Source organism: Triplophysa rosa, linkage group LG2 (assembly GCF_024868665.1).
Source record: "Triplophysa rosa linkage group LG2, Trosa_1v2, whole genome shotgun sequence".
NCBI lineage: Eukaryota > Metazoa > Chordata > Actinopteri > Cypriniformes > Nemacheilidae > Triplophysa > Triplophysa rosa.
In genome coordinates this window covers 17327222-17353082 of record NC_079891.1, presented here as the reverse complement: position 1 = coordinate 17353082, position 25861 = coordinate 17327222, and the positions used below count along the sequence as shown (strand labels likewise).

General features: G+C 35.9%; 1 protein-coding gene across 3 annotated transcripts in view; it reads right to left on the bottom strand.

Annotated features, from left to right (window-relative positions):
• Positions 1–25861, bottom strand: part of arid3c (AT rich interactive domain 3C (BRIGHT-like)) — a 68050-nt gene that overhangs the window by 3632 nt on the left and 38557 nt on the right. For 2 of the 3 annotated variants that reach the window (XM_057320907.1, XM_057320929.1), the window contains 5 exons: positions 20520–20592; positions 6840–7023; positions 5773–6017; positions 2905–3189; positions 1510–1599 (listed from right to left, as the gene is read on the bottom strand). In XM_057320907.1, the coding sequence (XP_057176890.1) occupies positions 1510–1599; positions 2905–3189; positions 5773–6017; positions 6840–7023; positions 20520–20592 (877 nt within the window). The remainder of the gene's footprint in view (positions 1–1509; positions 1600–2904; positions 3190–5772; positions 6018–6839; positions 7024–20519; positions 20593–25861) is intronic. The other variant, XM_057320918.1, reaches the window with a different exon arrangement.

Here is a 25861-nt window from a genome sequence, read left to right as displayed (position 1 = left end):
CACATCCAGAATACATATATGTCTGTGTACTGTGCATATTTACCAATAATTTAAATGATATATAATTACATATTTTTTGTATTTAACATGTTTCTTAAATATATGCATGTTTACAAATATAAATTATATACACAGTACACGGACATATATTATGTGAACACAAGCTTTTGTTCTGAATGCGATTAATCTTTTGACAGCCCTAGTTTAAATATTATCTAGATTATGTATACATATAAATGAAGAAAATTTGTATTATTGAAAATTTAAACTCCAGTTGGGTTGTTTTGATTGAGTAATACAACTAAAAAAAATACAGCTAACACATACAATGAAACACAATAACATGATTTTTGAAAGTCATGTTTTTGCAAATGCAAATCTTCAAATACATATGACACATTATTCCTAAATATATACATATATGTTTGTGCATTTATAATACATATAAATATGCACAACACACACACTCATATATTAAATAAATATTTTGGAATCGATTTAATCACAATTAATTGATTTGACAGCCCTAGCTGATAGATTTTGTCAAATAATCTTTGATTTATTTTTCACATTCATGGTGAAACTATGCGCTTCCACAATACTAACAAAAACATGAGCATCACCCCCTCGCCAAACAGTCAATACATTTTCGTTTCGAGTTTTCATTTGTGCAATGCTGGAGACAGGACATCTGCACTTGTAGCAAATATAGTAATTCAAATTATTAATATTTTGAAAAAACTGGGCGGTCAAAATTTTCATCACACTTATTACATGATTGATTCTTTCAATCACATGTAGTGGCTGAATCAAAATGACTTTACATGTTTATATATTTTTTTCTTTTTATATCTGCCCGTGTTACAAGTGTTGAACATACTGTTTATGTAAATGTGTCTTTGGCCACTGCGTGTCACATTGTAAGTGTGACATAACAACGCTTTCTCAATGCATTCTGTTGCAATCCGTCTAGCCGTTTAAGTTAAATGTGGTCAGACTTGGTGAACTGCCTGCGGTGGCACACACATCAGGCGTGAATAAACGCATTCTTAGAATGCTATTTTACTCCAATGAATTGTACTAAATAAGTGTGATAAATGGACAAAAACGTCTCTATGTTGTGGGGCTGTACATTGTTACTGGAAACAACCCTTCATTGAAAACAGATGCCACTTCAACATGATCTCCTCCATTGAAACGTTCCCAGCAAGCTTATGACCCATCTTCTAGTAATTACTGTCTCTCGCGCATCAGGCACAAGCACAGTATCTAGCTAAGGCGCGGGGCTTTTCTCTCGGGCACGAAAGACAATAAGCCGCATCGACCTCTCAGCGCCCGGGCCCAATTTTAAGATATTTAACTTTTTTAACTCTATTGGACTTGCCACTTCATTACGATGGATTTTATAGCAAAGACATCAAATTGTGTGGAGGACTAAGCGAGGGGGTGCTGCTATAACTTATTGAATTTCCTGCCTGCAATTACATCAGCAAACGGCGCTCTATTTACCTGTGTAGACAACCCCATTTATTTCTATTGACATGTTGATGCTGCTAATGCCGTTGGTAGACAGGTTCAATGCAGTCTCTTGTCTATCATCTGTCAAGAGAGGAGCCAGAGAGCGAGAGAGAGGAAAAACTCAATATGAGCATTTATAAAAGGAACACAAGAAGCAAGAGAAGTGTGCCACCAACTATCGGTGATAACTCATGAGTGACAGGATAAGGAGGGGTTTATTAAAAGACTTTAAGGAGGGAGGGAGATGACTACTGTCAAAAACACCAGGCTTTCACTTGTGTTGTGTTTCTGGGTCTGTGTCAGAAACATGTCCTCTTGACAGATCTGTGTCGCTAAAGAACACTGTTAACATTACACACAAAGTTTTGCACAGAAATACGGCAACTTAAAGGGTTCAGCTCCCGTAAGGACTGTTTTTGAACTTCTTTCAGTTTTACTCTGTAATTAAAGTGGATATTATGAGGTTACAGAAAATAACATTTTATATAATCTTTAAATTGCACAGTTAGATAGAGCTGTGCCCAATATTATAGAATCATGCTACATTGCCTATATAAAAGGCAAAACCTGTTATATGGGTGGTATAAGAATAACAGTCATGCAGGGCACAACAAAACACATTACTCATGACTAGACGGAACCTACAATCATATCTCACACACTCTGTCATTCAGGTGCACTGAAATCATTAACATTAAACTAACTGCTTGGCATGAATCATTTTTCTTCATTTAGTTTCACCATTCATTTACTCGTAATTTAATTTAGATTTTTGGTGAGAATGTCTTCCTCTACCCCTCACTATAAAACATGTTTCTCTTATCAAAGTGTCAGTGTAATGATAAGACATTTATTTATAAAGGTCCAGTGTGTCATTTTTTGGAGGATCTATTAACAGAAATGCAATATAATATACATAACTACTGTCTTCATAGGTGTATAAAGACCTTACATAATGAAGCGATGTTTTTATTACTTTAGAATGAGCTATTCTATGTACATACACAGCGTTTCCCCTTGCATTGAATTCCCCATGTTGTTTCTACAGTAGCCCTAGACAGACAAACTGCTGTACAAAGGACGTTTCGTAAATATGTTATCTCATTTGGCAAAGAAGCGAAAACGTGACGACATCTTAGTCATGTGTCAGCCACCATAGTGCTTCGAAAGGGGGGGGGTGAGCCATTGATTGCAATTCGCAACCTCACCACTAGATGCCACTAGATTTCCTACACTGGACCTTTAATAAATTTCTATATGGAGCAAAATTCTACAAAATCACGGTGAGAAAGTTTCTGCCTTGCAAACTCTGTTAATAGCTTTCAATTTCATTGAAGTTACATGGTCTATTCGGAATAATGCTAACAAATACTTCTGTGCACTCACCTCTGTTGTTCAGTTTGATATTCATGGGTAGTTGGGATGCCATAGCGAAGATATTCTGCTGCAGTGCGTGCTGCATTATTCTCTGCTGCTCCTCTGCCATAAGCATCATCTTCTTTTCGGGTGGTTCTCCAGACTCCAGCTTCTCCCGCAGTTGCTCCAATGCAGCTGCCTGCACAGCTGCGGCTGCAGCCTGGGCCGCGGCGGCTTGGGCTGCATTGTGGTGGCCGACCAAAGACATAGGGATGCCCATCCTGTTAGTCAGGCAGTTGGAGAGCATAGAGTCTTCTGGAGAGCAAGAAAGCATCATGAGGTCTGTGTATGTGACTAAATGCTTTCGGCTTTTTTATTTACTGTACATATTTTACCTTTAAAAGTTTGGAATAATATTTAAAATCCTAGTTTAAAGCAGTCTCTGTATATGCTGAATCTGTTTGGAAAATGACAAGTAAGCTGACACAGCATTGCATAACTTGATTTTTATTTTTACATTCATTGTTACAGCTTTGTATTTTCATCTACAGATTCATATGGAGATGTTGCAACAACATCCTCATGTGGTAGCATGAGTATGAAACACAAGTCATGCAACATGTGACTTGTCTATTTAAAGCTGCATTGTAAACACTATAAATACTGTCAGAATTCACAGGTCTTTGATCCCTTACGGGCTGCGTGACTTGTCTTTTTCCATATGGACACATTACTGAATCATGAAACAGCCCGTATGCCTTTGTGTTCATTGCTTCTATTGCTGCGATGCGGAAACTGGCAGAGTGGGCAGGAGGAAGTCCTGCAAGCTGTTTCCTGCCTGCTCTGAAGATCATTCAGGCCACAGTGTGTAATACGCATGAGTAAGATGTGACAATGTTACTGTGGAGGAGAGATTACTTCTGCTTTGGTAGGTCTAGATGGTCTGCAACAAATTCAATTGACTGACAAAGAATAAAATGTATGTATTTAGTCCTCTTTGTGTTTGTGTGTGTTTCATCTTGTCAGATTAAACACTCAGACCCCTATCTCTTTCTCTCCATTTTGGCCGTTCGTCCACACTGAGACGGCATTTTTGTCAACGAAAACAGAGCTTTTCGAAAATGCACTCGAAAGTGGATAGATTTGAAAACGCCTCTACATTTGATAGCATTAATGTCACTTCATGCATACGTTAGATTGCATTTTAGGAGACGGAATATTCAATTACTCGCAGTTATTGTTTGGTAGCGGAGTTAAGTTTCACTTTCGCTTTTGCAGCTTTATAGTCTTGTGATACCTCATTGTCCGTCTATTTAAAAAAACTATGTCTTTGCTCAACATTGCTGCGACATAATAAGGCAGAAAGTAAATAAACGCCTGACAGAAATGACACATGCTTACATTTCTTAGGTTTTACTCATGCGCAGTACACGGATGTAAGCATTTTCAGAAGTTTCAATGTGGATGGACAGCGTTTGGGAAATGCTTGAAAACGCTAGTGTAGACGAAGATTCCGGACAATCCTTAAAATAAATAAATAGCCTATATAAAATAAATGTATATTATTTGGATATAAGATCTTTTATCAGGCCATTTATTTAACATTTTGATTTCAACAGTACAGTATGTATATTGTAGGCTCTGGGGCTTTATAGGGTTGCCCTCTTAAAAGAATAATTCATATTTTAAAATAAAAAAATGTAAGTAAATGTAAATGTAAATGTATTGTCACACTTCAGAATAGGGGGCAATTCCCGCTATTAACAAACCATTAACTAAGACTTTTCCCCCAATAAACTCTTAATTTGTTGCTTATTAATAGTTAGTAAGGTAGTTGTTAGGTTAAGGTATTGGGTAGGATTAGTGATGTAGAGTATGGTTATGCAGAATATGTGCTTTATGAGTACACTGTAAAAAATGATTTGTTGTTTTTTGTTGTTTCAACTTAAAAAAATAAGTTACCTGGTTGCTTATTAAAAATTAAAAAATATTAAAAATATTAGTTCACTTAATGAATTTGTTGCAAACTCGTTGTGTTGACTAATATTTTTAAGTTGAACTAACTTAAAATTTTAAGGCAACCAGGTAACTTATTTTTTTAAGTTGAAACAACAAAAAACAACAAATCATTTTTTACAGTGTACTAATAAACAGCCAATATGCCAATAACAGGCATGCTAATAACAACTAGTGAGAATTGCCCCCTATACTGAAGTGTTACCAAAATTAAGATTTAAAGATTTAATTTAAGTGAAATTAATGTTTGAAATTAATCTTAAAATTAATTCATTCATGAGGCTTGTTGCTCATAATTAAGTAGATTATAAGACTTTAGCCTGTTTTCACAGGCAGGGTCACACATGCTCTGCTGATCAATAATGCTAAATGTAGATAATAAAAACGTTATGGTTCATAAAGTCTTACAAAACTGGTCTACAGTAGTTGAATGGTTGGAGTCATAGCAAACAGTAAACAGACTGACGGATACAAATTCTTTAATATCGCTGCATTTTGTTTATTGTTGTGTTAAAGCGAAAGTGTCCATTTACCTGCTCTGCGCGTCTGCACTAGCCTACTGTTGTTTAAATAAGCACGGTGTCCGCTGCTCTTATGCGGCACGTCTTTGGCGGTAGGGAAGCAGCGCGCGCGGAGCGGAAGGGGTTAATGGTGCTAGAAAAAGATATTAGAGGATACAGCGGCAAAAGATAATCTCTTGCTGTTCAGATGGAACGAAGCAAAGGTCTGGATCCATACCGCCAATTGAGGATCACTGCTATAGGGACTACACTGCACATTAAACTTGGTTAGGGCATTGCCATTAAACACAATTAAACTAAATGGAATATTTGTAAGCGCTTGTTAAGGCATGTTCACAAATAGAAAGAAAAACATACACACCTTTCTTTATAACAGGGGTCTGAGTCATGTGCCCACCATTAGGAATGGACATGCTGATGTGGGGCATCTGGAGTTTGGGCGAAGCCAGCAATGTAGGGGTGCCAACGGGGGAGTAGTTGAAGAGGGTGGAGCCATAACTCTGTCTCCGCCCTTCACGTCGGTTGCTGTCAATAGCTGCCTGCAGCTCCTCGGGAGAGCTCAGTCCCCGCTTTTCACATTCATAAGGATAGAGGTACTTCATATACCTGAAGAGTGTGTACAATTCAGTATTTGACCTTGTAGTCTGTTCTCTTAAAAAGATCCTACAAAAAGGTCTTCACTTTTTGGTTCCCCAAATAATTATTCAAACAATTTCTTTCTTTTTTACAATCTTAAGAACATTTTCCACCACTAAACACTTTTTGTGAAACAGTAAAATCCTTTGAATCTTTAAGGTAATTTATGGAACCATTCAGCCAAAATGGTTCTTCTATGGCATTGTGAAGCACTTTTATTTTGAAGAGTGTAATATTTATTATTTAATATTAATATTGCAGATTTAATAATTAAAACAACAATTTAGTAATTAAAACAACAACAATGTTATTACATCACAATGTAATAAATGCATGTCATGCATATTGTTGATTTTAAGAACAATTAAAACTTTTTTTTTGCTTTGTTCATAGCCACATGAATATAATTGTACAAATCCTTTAAATGCAATTGTGTTTTCTTAAGCTATACTACAGGGACTTCTTTAAGGATAATGTAATTGTGTGAAATGATACGCAGGTTGAAGACTGCTTTCTGACACAAAATTACCATTAATGTATTCATGGATAAAAGGTTGAAACATTTTGTTTAAACTAATTTTCACATTGAATCAATAAGACAAATCATTAAAAAAAACATTATTGTATCTTTCTGATTCTAAAATCACTATCTTCCATCCACTCGGACCCTGTCAAATATACTCTCCCCTTCATCCGCTCCATTTTAAAAGCAGATAATTGAATTGGCCGAGTTAGTCAAGAATCAACTGGCAGTTATCAACAGGTTCTTCCGCTCTAGGTTATCACACTCACTGCGTTCGGAGGGTGAAAGCCGCACTGGTGATGGAGGTAGGAAGGTTCAGGCCTTTGGTAATCTCCCGCCATATTTTCTTATTGATGACTTCCACTAAGCCGCCTTTTTCTGTGACAAGCTTGTAGAGTGTGTAGAGATCCAACACCTGCTTGGCCATGATAGGAATCCGATTCACAGGAGTCCCTGCAGGAGTGGAGGGGAAAAAGCACAATATCCACAATCAATGCCATTAACTCAAGCTCATTGACGGGTCTCTCTGCCGCTTATAAGGCCAATCAGTCAGGCATAAGTAAAACGTCCGACAGCTTCCCACTTCACTTAGCAAAAATATCACTTTTTGCCTTCCATCAAAGGTCTCCACTGTCTGTTTCATCTGTACTGAATAGAAATATCGCTGGCCTCCATTTTGCAGCGAGATTGTGTTTATCCAAAGAGTGAAGTCACTAATAATAATATTCTTCCTTCATGTGTGTTCCCAGGAAATACAGTGTGACAAGTCAGCTTATATTTCACTACATTTAACATATTACTCATTACACATTACACACGTATCATATTTACACATCTAACCTATATAAATATTACACATACCTGGCTAGTTGTAAGTAGATATGTGACTATACATTAAAGTAAAATGACTATACATATATGGGTAGTTTAATTTGCAAATCTGTCCTATGGTGTGATGGCAAAAATGATAAAAAACTAACAATGAAGAAAAATCTCTCTTATGCTATTTTATACGATAAATATAAATACTAATAATATAAAACAATGTAATATTAACAGTTTGTTTTCTAAATTTTGCTATGTCACACCATATGACACATGTACATGATTTATTCGTCAACTACCCATGCTTGATAAAAAAGTAATATGACTGTACGTGTTCGATATAATGTAACGTAATATGAAAATGTAAAGCTCAAATGCTTTTATTGCCAAATGCATAAAAGCAACTGTATCTGATATAAAACAAATCTAATATCTACTCAAAAGCCCTGCATTCAATACAATAATTTGGACTATAAAAAGAAGTAGCAAAACTCTCTCAGATACCATATGTCAACCCCTCCATTTCCCTCTTTTGCCTGTTAACTCGGCGAAAGAAAAAAGCCTCAGTGATAATTTGCGCTCACGATTTAATGTTAGGTTGTAATGTGTGAAGAGGATAAGCCCTTTGTGTGCATCTGAGGCCGCCTGACCTCAAGATAATTAACCTGTATTTTGCTGATAGAGTTCTATTGTGCCCATTGGATTTGCCATAATAGGAATCAATACACCAAGAAATATAGAGCAAACAACAGCAAGCAGAGGCACGGACTGAAAAGAGCAAGAAGAGCAGAGCTATGGTCTATCAAGGCGAAAACACATCAATTAAGTCTTGTAATTACGGCTTCATTTTGCCTCTCTGGCATGTGAACTAAGAGACACTATTAAAACTAAAGATTTATCCGTCCTCCACTCTGAGACAATGCAGCCATTAGATCTAAAGTCGCACCGATGTCTAAAACAATCGACTGATGTTTCGAACTTTTCCTTAAACTGAGCAAACATCACATGTCACTGAAGTGTCTTAATCTTAAAAAATGGTGAAAGTTTTTTCAGAACTAAAAGAGAATACTGTGTCCTCGGTTACACTGCAAAGTTTAACTTAAGAATATTTTACTACTTGATTTTACCGCTTTGTTAGTGCAACTTAATGTAATCAAATTATATCAAATCAAATTGATTTAGTTTGATTTAGTCAAATGAAAAAAAAAAAGTTTTCACAGCGTACGATACATTCGGCAGATAAAAAAAACAAAGACCAGTTGCGATCTGGCCATCTGAAAGGGATACCTTAAAGTATTTAAATAAATAGTCTTGCCAAAAGCCAACAAAACCTTTAGCCTAGCGTGTGTTTTTCTAAATGCAAAAGTACATGCAAATATTGTCTTCCTGGCACACTCCTTACACACAGACCCAATAACGCACAAATAATTATTTATTCCAGTGTACAAAAGGCCAAACCAGCCCGAGGCAATAAATAAAGCCTGACTCCAAAAGCCACCTCTGGACTGAATCTGAACCTGGATAAGAGTCTTTAAAACAAGATTTACGAGCGCTCGATTTCCGAGGTGATGTATTCATCTCCTCTAGTTCCCTGAAAGAGATGCAGCGAATAAAGGCCGCTACCGGCTTTTGTCATCCCAAACAATTTGATCTGCTCATGCATCATTATGACAATGAGGGATTGTGGACTGCAGAGGAACGCGTTTTGTCAAGCTCACATAGTTGCCCGCTGTTAATTGCTCACTGGCTAAAAAGGTTTAATTGAAAATGTACTGAAGGGAATAAGCTCGTGTCCGAGGCCAATCATCTATGTGGCTGCCTTCATCAGCACTCTGTGTTTCCATCATTCACTTCAGGCAGATAATGGAGGGACAGCGAGCCGCCAATTGCTTGCTCTTCCGAAGCATGAAATGAAGGGAACATTTGTAAAGACAAAGCTAGAAAAAACTTTATCCATGAGTATAAAGCCGTCAAATTGTGCTTTTTAGAACACCAACAGGCTTGAGTAAGTCCACTGCTGTGATCATGTGTGTGTCATGGACACAGGTAGGCCAGCCAACCAATTTAAATTGTGAATTGTTTTAAAGCTGCAGTCCTTAACTTTGGCCTCTTTGTCGCCATCTCAGTTTGAAACACAAAATGTCAGTTATATGCAGAGTTATTTTCTTTACGTTGAACCATACAGGGGCTTAACAGGTTCTTTATATGGAAACGGTGCTATATAGCACCTCGGTCACCCCAAAGAACCTCTGAAGAACCACTGAAGCACCAAGATATGGTGCTATATAGCACTAAAAATGGTTCCCCTATGATTACGAGCAAAGAACCACTTTTAGTGCTTTATAGCACTTCTTTTTTTGAGTGTATTTTTAATCTTAATTGTTTCAAATCTGTGCATTCAGGTTTGGGCCATAAAAGTGCCTGACTACAAAAGAGCTTTCATGGAAATTAGAGGCTATCTGAAACCATGGGAGAAACTATGAATCAAAAGACTCATTCATCGAGAAGTCGCTTAACTGGCCTTTCATTCTCCTCATTAGTATTTCAGGTAACTATAAGAGCGTCAAATATTGATTCATTGTAAAGAAAGTGCTGATGCTGCCCCATATGTGATCAATTTATTGTTGCCTCCCTGTGGGAATCATGAATCAAAGTGGGAATTTATCAGTTTACAATGGGCAATAACATCGGCATTGTTCCCATCGCTTTAAGATTAGTGGTCGTAAATGAGCACATCGCTCCGAGCTTCTTCAATGATGGACGTATGTATTCTTCAAGACCGATCAAAGCAGCTTGAAAGAAAGGATACAGCTAAGTGATTTACATCAGTTGTTTAAATCTCATTTCTCTACATTTAATGAGACAAGCCTACTAGAGCCAGCGTCAAACAAAGAAGGTCATTGAACTGCCATAATACAACAGTGTGTGTTTTCGAAAACTTCCACGAAATCGCAAGATATTTTCATTCTGACAGAGGTATAATTTTCTCTCTGCAGTCAACGGTACAAGCTTCATTTACAGGTCTTAAACAGCTGGTCATAAATACTTCTCTCTATATAAAGCTCTAGGGGGAAGCAGTGAATATCATCTACATTCCTTTGTCAGCTAAGCTTAAACACAGCACTGTTTGTGTTGAGTCGTGAAATAGAGGTAGCCATTTTGATGTGAAAAAAGATACGGCCATCTCAATACACATGGGGGCCTACGACAAACCGTTTGTATTTGACAGGTTATGATTGATGATTGCAAGGTCCAGGGGACGCTGGCGAGGCCAATGACCTCTGGTCTCAGGCCAGGCCTACAGGGGACAACAGCCCTGGCACAAACAGCGGGGGAGAACCTTTCGTGTATTGACTTTTAATGTGTTCCGGACACGTGGCGAAGCTGAGACCATTGCAGCCAAAGTTTTCATTTTCTAACTATCGTCAAACTGTTATTTGATCCTGTGACTAAGTACTGAAATGTCCTTTTGGGGGAGAGATTTTCTTTGGATATTTTGTTTAATACAATCCATTGGGACTTTTCATTGCAGTACATTGTAAAAACATTTTTGTTAATTTACATCCCTAAATTTGTATCTTTATATTTTTATTAGGGCTGTCAAACGATTAATCACACCCAGAATTGAAGTTTGTGTTTACATAAGATATGTCTGTATACTGGGCATATTCATTTTGTATTTATAAACACAAAAACATACACATACACGTATTTAGGAAACATTTAGATGTATTTATTTCAGTGGCGTAACTTTGTTTTGAAAAGTGGTGGGGACAAAGACGACACAAACAATACTTTAATAAATTGTTGTACTTTAAGAACTCGTTGGGAATATTCATGGACGTCACAAGCGCGAAACATGTAGGTGACTCTAGAAAACAGTATAAAAACTGCGCCGCTTTATCGACGGCTTCAGTGGTGTAACGTTAGTGCGAAAGAAGCATGACAAATAATATTGACACTGCCGTGAAGCAGGTTCGAATCCGCTGAACTCACTATTCTAATTTTTCACATTTTTTATCAGATCTGCTTCCATTTGTTTTTAAACTATATCATGTTTTCATCAATATATAATTTAAAGCATGTTGTGCTTTATTATATGTAAGGATGGCTGTTGCCGTACGTAATTAAACGTATTAATTCATGATGAAACAAAAAACTACTGAAACGATTTCCCCATGTTAAGAATTTGGTGTTTGACAACCCCCCTGCTAATAAGGACAAACATTCAAGTATACAGGGGAAACGGATGGAAAATAATATCTTTAAAAAATCTTATTTTCACTAATTACTACGGGCATTGCCTGATAGGCTACAAATATACAACAAACTTTCTAAATTTTGTTTTGAATTCATGAAACTACAAAGTTGTGACTTTTTCCATTTATTGGAGTTTTCTATCAAGTATCAAAATGTAATTAATCTTGCAATAGACGATAGCAACCGCATGTCGAGAACAATAAGGACGAATATATAGCACCAAAGTGCAATTAAGCGCAAAATGTTTGGTACATGTATGACTTGAACAGCCATTTTCAAATATTTTCATCATTTTATTAAAAATAAATACCTTTACAATCTGATATGTGATAGGGAAAAAGTTCAGCAAACAGCAGTCTCGAACCCACGACGACATGAAGCAGGTAACACTTGCTTTACGCTCTACGCCACCGGAGCAGTTAAGTTTTTTGTGCCTTTCTTACATTTTGTCTATTCCAATCTGAAACTGATGGGCGGAGTTAGTATAAATAGCCTCTGCTTACAAAGCGGGCTACTTGCACGGTAAATAGACGCTCCGTATTTTTTATTTCTTACAATAAGTGGTGGGGACAAAATTGACTTTGGCAAAAAGTGGTGGGGACATGACCCACCCATCCACCCGCAAATTATGCCTATGATTTATTTATATTTACCAATAATTGAAATTATAAATAAACCTTAATAAATTTTAATATTGTATATTTTTCTTAAATATACGCATGTATGTACATATGTTTATAAATACAAAATTAATATGCACAGTACACATATATTATGTAAACACAAACTTTTATTCTGGATGCGATTAATCGAGCTCTAATTTTTATAGCTTCATCATAATAGTATAGTTCACCACAATAGTAGGCCTATTAAAATGATTTTTTTGCTAAATATTATTTCTGTATTTTTAAAACTGTTTTAAAATAGGGCCACATAATTAGGTTAATAAACAATTGCAAGTAATAAACAAAAATAAAGATATCTGTCCATCAGGTTCACGTTAAATGTTTTCAAGAACTCTTCCAAAATTCAGATTTTCCAAGGTGATGTTCATTGTCACCTAACAATTAGGGTTGTGTATTGGCAAGTGCCTCCCGATATGATACATATCACGATACAATATATTGCTAAGTATTTCGATACGATACACATTTTCGATATATTTCAATACTTTAAATAGAAAATGTAAAAAGTAGAGCTAGAAATACAACATGCTGTGCACCACCGGGGGTTTTCTGTGAGGATAAGTGTAAAAACATCCCTTACCTCTGCAGAGTGGCCATTTTGTGTGATGCATGGACTTTTAGATCAGAGGTTTGGGTTCTCAAACTGTGGATTGCTCCCCTCAAGTGGGTAGCACAGGGGAATAAGGTGGCTCACGCAAGTCACTTGGCTGTTGTGGTGCATTACAGTTAAAACACTGAACATGAGCAGTATAAAACCCCTGCTTCATCCGTGCTGTAAATGTGCTGGTGTCACATCCGTGAAAGCACAATAAATGTCATTGTTACTTTTCTTAATAAACTTTTTGTCTAATGCACTGCAGTAGCCAAGTGACTTGTGTCATGACTTGAGAAGCTTACAAACAGCATTATTTTATATAACTCATTACTCCATGACTTATTTTGAAACCAAAGCACACCCACACATCAGCTCTGAGAGCTTGTAGCGTTCTTATATTTTTCTCCATGCTCGCTTCCTTACTTTTGGCCTTATGCATATGACATGATTTAAAAAAAAATATTGATAGTAGAGGTATCTTTTGCGGTAGTTACATTTATCAATATTTTTGCACAGCCCTACTAACAATGATAATTGCTGACATTGAAAAATGATCTCTCGAGAATACAATAAGCTCAACCGACATGTCTTTGTGCTTTATTCACATAAACTGATCAAACGAGAAATGGTATGGGCGGAGGGTGTAGGGGTGTGAATCTTTATACACAGATGACACCGAAGTGCCCAACAGCAGTTGCTTAGGATAATGTTTTCCCATAGGGATGGAAAATCTTGCCCTAGGAGCGACACTTTAATCTGAATGCTCTTTGAGTGGCCTGTAAGGGAGTGAAGAGTGGAAGTCTGTCTGTGCCCCAGGCAGTACAGAAGACAGTCCCTAGTCCAATCACAATGATAGGACACTGGATATGTGCCACTTTACACTGATATATGCCTCACATTTACCATTTAGACCAGGAATATTCAGTGGGAAAAAAGGGCTGGTCAATTATGAGCGCTGTTTAACATCTTTTAATATAACTAAAATGCAATTACTATTTTTATATTATTTTTACATGAGATTGTATTATATTTTTATTTACAGATACAAATATTATTTAACATTAATATATAATTAATATGTGCCTATCCACTTTTTTATATTTAAGGAAACTTTCTCTTGTTGTTTTTTTACTTGCATAGGTTTTTCCTTGCATATTTTTACTTTTCTTCACACAGGTCAAACATTTGTTTCACTCTGACTCGAAAACGTTTAAACTTTCTGTGACACGCAAAGAAATATTTTCAGAGACACCTGAAAGGTTTATATGGAATTCACACTGCAGTTCTAAAATGTGTATTCTAATTGCATTCTGAGATTGACCGAGTTGAAGCTCAGATTGCAGTGAAAGCCAATACACGTCAATGTTTTAATACGAATTTGGTATCATTGATCACTGACCTATTGCACTGCTTAAATTTACCCGCACTAAAAAAAGGGCAGCTGGATAGTTTGCATCTTGTTCATTTCAACCGTAATCAAAATAAGCCTGTTCACTCAACTCAGACGTTCAGTTAATATGTTAATTTAAGAGAGGATTTAAGACAACATGAAGCCTAGTGAAAAATAGAAAGAAAGAAAGAACAAAAACAACATTTTAGTTCCTGTTAAACTGTCAGAAAGCTACAATCATTAAGTCGCATGTGGGAAAATGTTCTCAGCGAGGAAAGCTTTTAATAAGTAGCTGTAACATGATATCATCTGTTTGTGTTTCCATCTCCAATTGCAACATGGCAATAATTTAATTCAATCCAAATCTGTGTTGAAATGTCATTTATAATCCGTCATATGTCATTTGTAACCCAATCCTTGACAAGTTTCAAACAAGAAAAACCACTAAACCGCGTGGCTATGGACGGAATATTTAAGTGGGGGCAGCATACTTCTAAATTTCACAGCAGCAAAAGGTTTCAGTCTGCAGGTTTATGATCACCTGTCACTGTTGAAGCACACACAGACTGATATACCTGAGTGCAGGAAATAGACCTGCGGCAACCATACATTACAAAAACATGAAGTCACAAGTGAGAAATGTAACCAAGACAGAGTCACGGTGAAGACCACGTGCCGTCACTCATTGTAGTTACATTTTTCTCACTATTACTGTTGCAACTCACTAAGACTGCCAGGTAAATAGACCTGTATAAGCCTCGGGCATTCAAGGGTGAGCTTGTTTAGCTTGGGACCGGAATGTTGATTTTGTTTTCATTTCTTCAGCACTACTTTGTCATGATGATATTTTAGATCTGATTATATCTGTCATTTATTTACCATCATGTCATTCAAATCCTGTATATGACTCTTTTTTTCTGTTGAACATAAAATATTTTTTGAGTCTTAGCAGTTTTGTGTGCATGCGATGTAAGTCAATGGGGCCAATGTTGTTCGGTTACTAATGTTCTTCAAAATATCTTCTTTTGCGTTTCACCGAAGAAAGAGTCATATACAGATTTTCACACGAGGGTGAGTAAATGATGAATGAATTTTTATTTTAGGGTGAACCATTCCTTAAATGGTATATCACAACTATCAAAAGCTTGTTAAACATGATACAGACTTTTGGTTCTTTTCTGAATTGTATGGCCTATGGTAATTCAGTTAATATAGACGTTCTGACATAAAACATTTTTGCTACTTAACGTAATTTTACAGTATAAAATGTATTAAGGCTTGTTGGACTTTAACATATTTAGCCCCATTAATACAGATATTCTTGCATATCCGTGCACTAATTGTGACCCTGGACAACAAAACCAGTCTTATGGGTCAATTTTTTGAAATTGAGATTTTTACATAATCTGAAAGTTGAATTAATAAGATTTCTATTGATGTATGAGTTGTTAGAATAGGACAATATCTGACTGAGATATAACAGTTTAAAACTCAGGAATCTGAGAGTGCAAAAAATCAAAATATTGAGAAAATTGCCTTTGAAGTTGTTAATCAGGGGCACTGTGGCAGACCATCCACTCACAAAAATAAAGTTTTTATACATTTAAGGTAGGAAATTTACAAAATATCTTCATGGAACATGATCTTTACTTAATATCCTAATGATTTTTGGCATAAAAGAAAAATCGATAATTTTGACCCATACAATGTATTTTTGTCTTTTACTAAAAATGTTCCGTTGCTACTTAAGACCAGGGTCACAATTTAACAATTTTTGTGCAAGTAATACAGACAGGGTTGTTCTAGGATAAGTGGACATTTGGGGCTTAGACCATGCATGTCTGGACGTAGGGACCACCTTTAATATGATATTGCATGTAACAATTAAAAAATAAAGATTTGAATATTACAACTGTGCAGACTCTGCTTGTATGAAGTAAATCACACAAAAGTAGTTTTGTTGGTGTAACCCAATCTAGTCGGGTGAAACCTATTAAGTCATAATAAACATCCTTGACGTAAATAAAGCAAGTTAATTTAGATTACCAAAGCACTAAATGTGGTTACCAAAACATTTTTAACAAGTAATGTAATCCAACAGTTTCGGCTGTCACTCGTGAATCACCAACCTGTGAGACAAAACTTAATATGGTGGAAATGAAATGGGAGTTTCCATTCTATTCATGCCGCCTGTCACACAGTATGATAACGCAGCTATGAAAACCACTTGGTCATTTGATACCATAGAGACTTTATTGACAACGCAACAGTCAAACAAGTACCACAGGTAACCTTCATTATGTGGTAAAAGTTTGATTTATGACAGGCATATTCATTGAAATCTCAAAATACTTTGTTATAAAATAATGGTTGATTATTTTTTACAATTGGCAGGCAATTTTATTCAAAGCAACTTATGGTGCCTAGCCTACAAACTACACATTTTATCAGCATGTGTATTGCCAGGAATCAAATACAATGATTTACTACAGGAACAAAGATTTATTTCATAATTAAAGTCTATATCACACAACAAGACAACTTAGATTGTCTTTTGTTGATTTTTATACATCAAGCAGTGCACAGATTGAAATCTGACATGGAACAACGTGAGTGAGTGGTGCAAATCTCTCCCCCTCAAACTGACCAATCACATTACAGAACGGGAATTAACAGCTGCATCAATATCTATTAAAGACATTTGAATTCATTAATGCGCCTGAGGTGTGCACATTAAGATTCAACATTTTTAGACTTAAAAGTCTAACTAAAACAAGTCACAACCAATGATATTAACCGACATTTGGAATTTCTATCACATCTGCTTAACTGATGCCTTCGCAAGTGCACTGGGACTTCTGATTTCCTGAGCCATCAAGTCAATAGAGACTTAGACATCAGGCAAAGGGGATTTAATTATATTTATTATCATGCCTGAGCTGACGGGAACAGCTTCACTTCAGTGCATTCAGGCATTTTTATGTCATGGCATCACTAGACGGGTTGACTCCTCACTGGCTGTCTCGGACGGATTAGCCCATGTCGCAACAACAACAGTGTGAGCAGCGATAAAACCTGCCTTGCATTCTTGTCATCACAAATTTAGGCAGATGAAACAGACCTTAAGGACAAATCACCCCTCCATGACATCTGTTACCTCTCGAGGCAAATAAATCAGATATCCTGTACCTTTAAACAACCAAAACAAAGGCAAGAAGATCTGTTGCAAACCTGTTTGACTAGTCAAAATGGCCACACTTGATGTATAAGCAAATTTATAAAAAAAATAATGTCACTATGATGGAAAGTTTTCAAAGACCTCCATGCATAACGCATCGCAGATAGTTTAGGAATTCCAAGAATACAAAAACTAACTCCAACAACAAAAGAACCTATGTTTTTTAATCCATTTAAAAAACGCTTACAACACTCAATGTTGTTGTTGTGATATTAAAATATAGTACATGGTACTAAAGTATCTGAACTGCTGAAAAACATGTACTTTTCAGAAACAGATCAACGAAAAATCTCCTAAAAAAACAAATGGATTAAAGTATATTACAGAATTATATAAGAAGAGTTTGGTTCCAAAATGAGATAAATCATGTTTTTTTATTGTTATCATGTTTTTATTGTGTTAGTTTAGCTGTATGTATTTTTTGAGTTATTATGGCTTAAATCAAAACAAACCAAATGCAGTTTGATTGATATTAATTGGAATGCACAATAAAAAACATGATTTTTGGAAAAAAAATAATTAAAGGAGTAATCTCATTTTGGAACCAAACTCTTCATATATAACAGAATATTGAAGTGCATGACGCTAGAACTGATCGTTGAACTGTGCAATGATGTGAGCTATTCAGTAATATGTTGTAGTTTTGACATTTACACATAGATTCTGTTGCCTAGTACCTTCAGCAAAATGTGCGAGGAATGACTTCAACAAAAGAGACCAGCCACAAACTGTTAGCCAGGCACATCTGTCATTATCCATGGATTAGCAGAGGGATTTTTGTTCTACTCTTCTTTCGCTGGAGAATCCTCTGTACTTTTTGTTTGATTTGGAGATGAATGTGCCTAACATGTTCATAATACAACAACTGAGTGAATCATGCTCACGCTATAGGTGAGAGTGCGAAAGGGAAAGCTGGTTGAACATGGTGGTGTTCTATTTTCCATGTAAGTGTCAATCCCAAAAGCACATATCCCTTGTTGTTAGACAAACCAGGACACAACAAATTAATCTAGCGTAAAAAGCAACTCGTTTTGAACCTCCCTATAAAGCGGTGACTTTGGCCTGTCCCACTTCAATGGTCATGTTCTTACTGAAGGTTTCTTTTCCATCAATGAAAAAGATTGTATACAATGTCTTAAATTGTACGTAATATATGCTGTATAGATATTTAATGTACCAAATGCATATTTAACTGTTTTTTAACAACTTGTGCACACCAGATATATAGGCTAATTGTGACAAAAATGTAAATCATGACATCCAAAATCATCTGAACCAATTTCCTTATTTTTATGTGGTATGTTAACTATATTCATAAAGCTCAACGTTTCAACCTCAAATATTGTAAATATAAAAATCAAACAAAACATATGATTAAGTTTTTGAAAAATCAAAGTAATAAAAAATCTACCTATAGAGCACTTATTGTACCTAAATGTACAATTCGTCGCCTATTATGGCAAATTGAATTGTTGTATTGATTTTTATTTTTATAGATTTTGTTTGTTGTATTTTGATGTTTGAATTCTTTTACTAGAAAATAACAAAATCATAATAAAGAGACACCACATTTCTTACAAAGTTGGCTAAAACTGCCAATGTAATAAAAATCAATAGAGAATTAAACAGCATTTACTATTTACTTTGACACTTTCAGGTTGATAATGACAATTTTTCGATCTTTAAACACGATTCACTGATCAAGTCAATCATGCATTACAGAAATCTATCCAAATGATCCTAACCAAATTTCTCCTCACCAATACTGCAAAAGTATAACACATTTGAATTGCTAATGAAACAATTTGAATGGAAAATAATTATTTATAATTATTTTAAAATAATAATTTTGCATTTAATCCAAAATTACAGTTCTAAACCCCCCTATTTTAACAAAACAGCAGCACGAAATAACAAAAATAGTTCTAATCTGATCATGTCCTGTTGATTTCTTTTTTTTTCTGAAGGGTTCAAAGGCAGCAAACTTCCTCACATTATGCAAGGCCATTAAAGCTCTTCTATTTCCTCTTTAAAATATCTGACGTTTTCCTGAAGCACCATGTGGGAAAAATTCTCTGAAGATGTATACCTCCCTTCTTAATAAAGCAGAAAATTAATTACGCTATGAATGACTAACATAATGCCAGGATGCTGCCTTCCCCACTGTGGCAAGGTCATCCCCTCAGGGGTGTTCTCACATAATCTGAGAGTAATTATAAAACAAACAGCAGAAGCCGTTGTTTCAGATAGTATCACACGCCACCGTGGCAGCAAAACTTCAGAGAAATGACGTTTGAGCAGGAAACCTGACAGAGCCGATCACAATAGTATCTACACATTCTCAGCCTTTACCAAAACAATAAAGCCTGCATTTCTATTGTTGTTATAAAGCAGATGTTGTGTTAGACATTTATGATGTTTTGTTTGAGAACGCAGGTGGATATCATTTAAATGCACATGACTACAATTAGTTTAATTGTTCAATTGAAGATCATCTGTGTTATATGCAAGTTACATTTTTGTCACACACTGTAAAAAATGATGTGCTCAATAATGTTAACGTGTTTTTTCATTATTTTACAGTAACACATCAAAGTAATTTAACCGATTTAAACATCATTTTATGAGTTTTACTAAATGCAACTACATTTTTTTAAGTATTAAAATTCAGATTTGTAAAGCCTTAAAAAATTAAGACAGCTTTTAAACTAAACTTTTCAAGTTTCATTTATTTGTGATTTATAAGATGTGACACAAATTCCGATTTACAATTTGACCTGGAAGATTTATGACTAGAATGCTTCTAGCAAGTTCACACATTCCTATAATTACCCACATGGACATTTTTATGATGGAAACCTAAACTTACAGTACGTATTGTGGGTGCGCGTATTTGACACCTGCAATCTGCGCACACGCACGCACGCACGCCCGCACACACTCAACAACACTCACCTCTTTTCTGCATGAAACTGAAGAGGTCATCAAGAAACTCTTTTCTTTTCTCGTCATCGTCTAGTTCGTACAGCTGTAAAATGATAAAGAAGACACTCGATTAATGTTCTGAGGAGATGGCTCATTCAGACATTCCTACTGGTTTTATCGCGCATTGTTTATGCTGTACAGCAATACAGCTATTCATTAGAAAGTTGAAGCATCTATCGTTAAAAATATCATATCGAATGCTGGATGCTGATACATTCACATCAGTGTGAAGCCACATGCGTTTTAAGGGAGCTTTTCCCCTTATTGGCATATCCATTATGTTTCCCTTCCTGTCTCTCCTGCTGAATGGACATGCTCAAAAGAGCCTTTTAAAAGCTGTCTCGTGAAGAAGAGGACTGCAGCATGATGGAAATATGTTCCTCAACCTTCACTTTCAATAAGTCTTAGGCCACGTTAACAGGCGAGCAGGTCGATACAGGAAGACAGAAGGATGACCTTTGGAAACAGCGGGGCACACAGAACAAGACCTCAGAGATAATAACCGATCATTTAGGAGCGTATTGGCTGTCACCAATATTAAAGGACCAATGCAATCAATGCCTCGGAGAAAAAAGGTACAGTGGGTTTAGTGCGATCGAGGCGACACACCGGCCTTTTAAGTGGCCATATGTGACATTTCAAAGGTGTGGAGCACAAATCAAAAACACGCAAGCAAACAAAGAAAATCTGTAATAGGGGAGGAGCACGGTAAAGTCTGTGAAGGCAGCTGCTAAGGTTATGTCTAGTCTATATCTGTCAAACTTTATTTACAGATTTTTTTCAAGAAAAGCGATTCATGTAAATCAGTGTAATGCTATGAATGCCTAATGCTCGACTGTTGTTGTTGAGCGACAAAGCGTAACCCCTAAATCACAAGGCACAGAATGTGCAACATGCTAATGCTGCTTCTCTTGATGCGTAAAAAAAAAGATTTAGATTCAGATGTTGCGTAAGCCGCACAACTAAAACGTTTCACATATTTACCAAAATTGCGACATGCAAAAAAGTCTAAGCATAAAAAAGCACATACTCCAACTATTTCATCTGTAAATAATCATTTTTAAACTGTGTAATATTAAAGAAATTACTTTCAGTTGGCTTTTATCTAACCAACACTCTCATAATTCTGTTGAAGTGCCAGGAAACATAACAGTAAATTAGAGATTCATTAAGACTGATGTAATTGTGACACAGTCGGTTTAGGGGTCATCACTGAGCCGGAGTGACCAGTAAAGGGGTAATTAAGTCAAAAGCGTAATGACGTCTACAACATTCCATTAAATATTAACAGATGGAAAATACATTAGAGCTGCACTTCACCTCTGAGTGCTCCATTATGGTCATATAAGTTCTATTCCGAACATTATGACTGCAGGAATGTTGAGCCCTGAATGCATTTAGCCTCACAAGACACACATGAATCTAAATTTTGGTAGATGGACTGTGACTGCGATCATTCAGAGTTTGGTTACTTATTATATGGCATAAACGGTTTTGTTAAATTACATACTGTACAGTGGGTGCAAAAGTATGAGACCATACTGAAAATCTAGAATTCAAAATCTAATGAAAAATATTTTTTAAAACAATTTTAAAGTGACAATATTTCAAGAAATCTAAAACAAATGTTATGACATTTATAAGAAATGAATAAGAAATATTTATCTCTTTAATTAAGGTCCCTAATAGAATAATTAACTAATAATAATAATTAAGGTCACAAATAGACAAATCTGTAACATTGACCTTAACTCACATTCTGAATTCATGCCAGAATAACATAAATCATCAGAGTTTGCTCAAATACAATTTGTAATAAAATATGATTAACATATTTCATAATTAAAATATAGCTTTTATGACAATAGAAAAGGGATAACAAATCAATTCATTTATGCATATTTATATACAGTATATATATATTTTATATATATTAGAGTAAGCAAATAAAACCATGTTTTAATAATCTACAGTTTTATAATGTTTCAATATGTCTACGTCATTCAGTATTTCTTCAACAAACAAAGGAAAAATTATTTTATCGTTTTTTGCTCTGTTGAACACAAAATGAGATATTTTGATGAATTTAGGAAAGCAAACATTTAAAATGTTCCTACTATGGTAGTCAATGGAGTCCCAGAAATGTCAGGTGCTAACGTTTTTCCAAATATCTTTGGGGGTGGGGTGAAATTCATGACAGAATTTCCATTCACGGGTGGAGTATCCCTTTAACACATGCAATGAGCCAGGCTTTCTCTTTCTTGCTGAACTACACATTTACAAAGCAAAGAAACCTTCCAGTTTCAAATGACACCCGTAACTCGATGACACTGCTTATGGTGTCAAACGCCACAGGCTACTGCAACTTTGACTCAATTTTGAATGACTATAGGTTGAACATGTACAGAGAAAAAAGAGGGGAGGATGCTATGTTCATTTGGATAACTGATATATTATTATCAAAGTTTATTTATTTTTTATTTATTCACATAATCCTAAACTAATTGTCAGAACAAATCCAAACTGGGAAATACAAGGGGAGTTCAATATTTCTAAAAACATCATTGAAGTTTGAGCATAATGAAAAAGTATCCCAGCAGGACTTCAGTAGAGGGAGCTCTTCACAATGCAATAAATGATCATGTATCAAGACGTTTTAAACAGTGCTTAACAGATTCAAGCTTGGATTGGACAACAAATCAGGGACAGGGAGTTAAAGAACAAACTTTTCTAGTGTTTATACAAACAGTGTTCAGAGAGGGGGGTAGGCGTGCTATCGACATTGTTTCACAATCTTTATATCAGGGAGGTGGGCCAGCGACAGAGTGACATTCTTTGTGATTGAAAGACACACATCATTCATTTTTTTTGTGTGAAAAGCAATGAAAGCAGTGTGTGTGTATGTGTGTGTGGGGGGGTTGCTGGGTTATGACTTTGAACTCAGTTCATGTGAAGCTTTAAGCAGTCTAGTGCTGAACTGCTACATGTCGTACTGAAACCTGAAAACCTGGAGGTGCAGCAGAGGGACTTTTGGAAATGCTTTTACTTCTATACCTCGTAACCTCTGTGACCTTGCAAATAATACACACCCGGTGTTAAACTTGCTGGTGTGCTTATTTAACAGTCTGGCTAATAGCACAGTTTAAAGATAAAATGTAGGTTTACATATACAATAGGGTTAAACGTCTAAATCCAGTTGTGAAATGACATAGATTTGCATTTTTTAAATCTAGCTTACATTACAAATAATACTTTAATTACATACATTTTATTATCAAAGGAAGGAAATATGACTCCCTGGAAATTAGTAAATTTCACAAATTTAGCTATAGTCACCTATAATAGCGAAGAAACTATAATATTATTATAATATGAATATTTGCTATTTAACATACAGTAACACAACAACAATCATGATGCGCATTTTCAAATGACATCACAACAAATTATTAATCCCACATTTTGAATGAGGACTTGTGAATCCCACTGTACTATGTAATGTATATAGGTCCATAAAAATGTATTGCCTATAATAACCTCAAAAATATGCATTATATAATTCCGACGGTTGTAATGTATGCTACAGATATTTGATTTCACTGTTATCTTAGTCACCAAAACACATTGGACTTGCTATCGGTTTATAGAATTTGTTGTGAATGAGCTGTCTGTTCCTAAAAAATGGGAGTAATGTATTATTTTCAAATATCTCTCAATGATGGTTATTATCATCACGCTGATAATACAGTAAGTACAAAAAGTTTGTAAAATAAAAAAATTTGAAGGTAACAATCACCATCTGTGCTAACAAACCACTAATTAACAAGCATCTATACTGGGGGAAAAAATCCCATGACAGCAGAATCGATGAGAAGAACCTTCCTTATTGTGCGTGACACTAATAGTGTGTGTGGACACGTGTGTATGTGTGTGTGTGTGTGCACTAGGTCCCAGAGCTCTAGGGAAACTGCTGGGCTTAATGTGCCTGTCTGTGCGTGTGCGTGTGTGTGTGTGTGTGTGTGTGTGTGAGCGTGTGCGTGTGTGTGTGTGTGTGTGAAGTACAAGCTCAAAGGAACAAGAGTTAATTAGAGAACAGCAAGACTGGTCACACTGGCACTGGTCCAAACTGGCGGACTGCCAGTGCTGCTTCCATTCCATTACACACACACACACACACACACACTGACATCCACACATACGCTCATCCTCACAACAGTGCAGCAGGCTCAGCTCACATAATGAGATGTGTAAGCTAATATGAAGAGCTGATCTTTGTCTTTTCTTGATGGAGTTCCTCCTAATGGGATTTGCCCGGGTGCTTGAGCTGACGGACTGGATTAAGTGGCAGTGAGTTGAGCATGTGCTGCCAGAGCTAAGTGTTATTTTACAGGGGCAGAACTGTGCAGGGTGCCCCTTTAACTCCCTTTGCGGGAGGTGTGAGAAAACGCCGCGATGAGTGTGGACATATGTCCAACCCCGATTGATAAGCTGTAAGCATCTCTGCACCTAAAATAGTAATGTGTCACTTTTCATATCTATGAAAGATTTTCATTATATACGAGATATTTATTATATATTAATAAGTTAATAAAAATTATTGGAACATTTTATAAAATTAATACATTGTTAATTTATTGCCCTATATATTTTACATGGTTGCATTGGAGGCCTGGGATATGATCAGATTAAAACTGATCCAAAATTGACCAAAACTGAAAAACTAATTAAAACATGCTGGCTAATGTTAAATAGTGGATTTACAAAAAAATGTTATGCAGATGTAATAGATAGGGGGATATTCTACACAGAGCGCTCTCTTATGTACATGAATCATGTTAAACATGACCACCAAAATACTTTCTGAGGCTTGGTTCCTTTATCTTTTAAAGGATCTTTTGATTTAGAGAGGCTCTCTGCTGTCCACAGTTATCTCCTTAAAGCCTGCACAGAATTCTAGCATGTGTGGATCAAAGTCAGGAAAGCAGTCATGTGTCCCCACATTTATATCTGGGGATCGCCTATAAAAGGGAGTTCACCCAAAAATGAACATTTTGTCATCATTTACTCACCCTCGTGTAATGTCATACCTGTATAAATTACTTTGTTCTGATGAACACAGAGAAAGATATTTAGAAGAATGTTATGCCATTTTCAGTTCCGGGACATCATTGACTACCATAGTAGGAAAAGTGTAATGGTAGTCAAAAGTTGTTTTCCTAAATTCTTCATAATATCTCATTTTGTATTCCTACTATGGTCTTGGATGATGTCGCAGAACTGAAAATTGCTAACATTCTTCCAAATATCTTTCT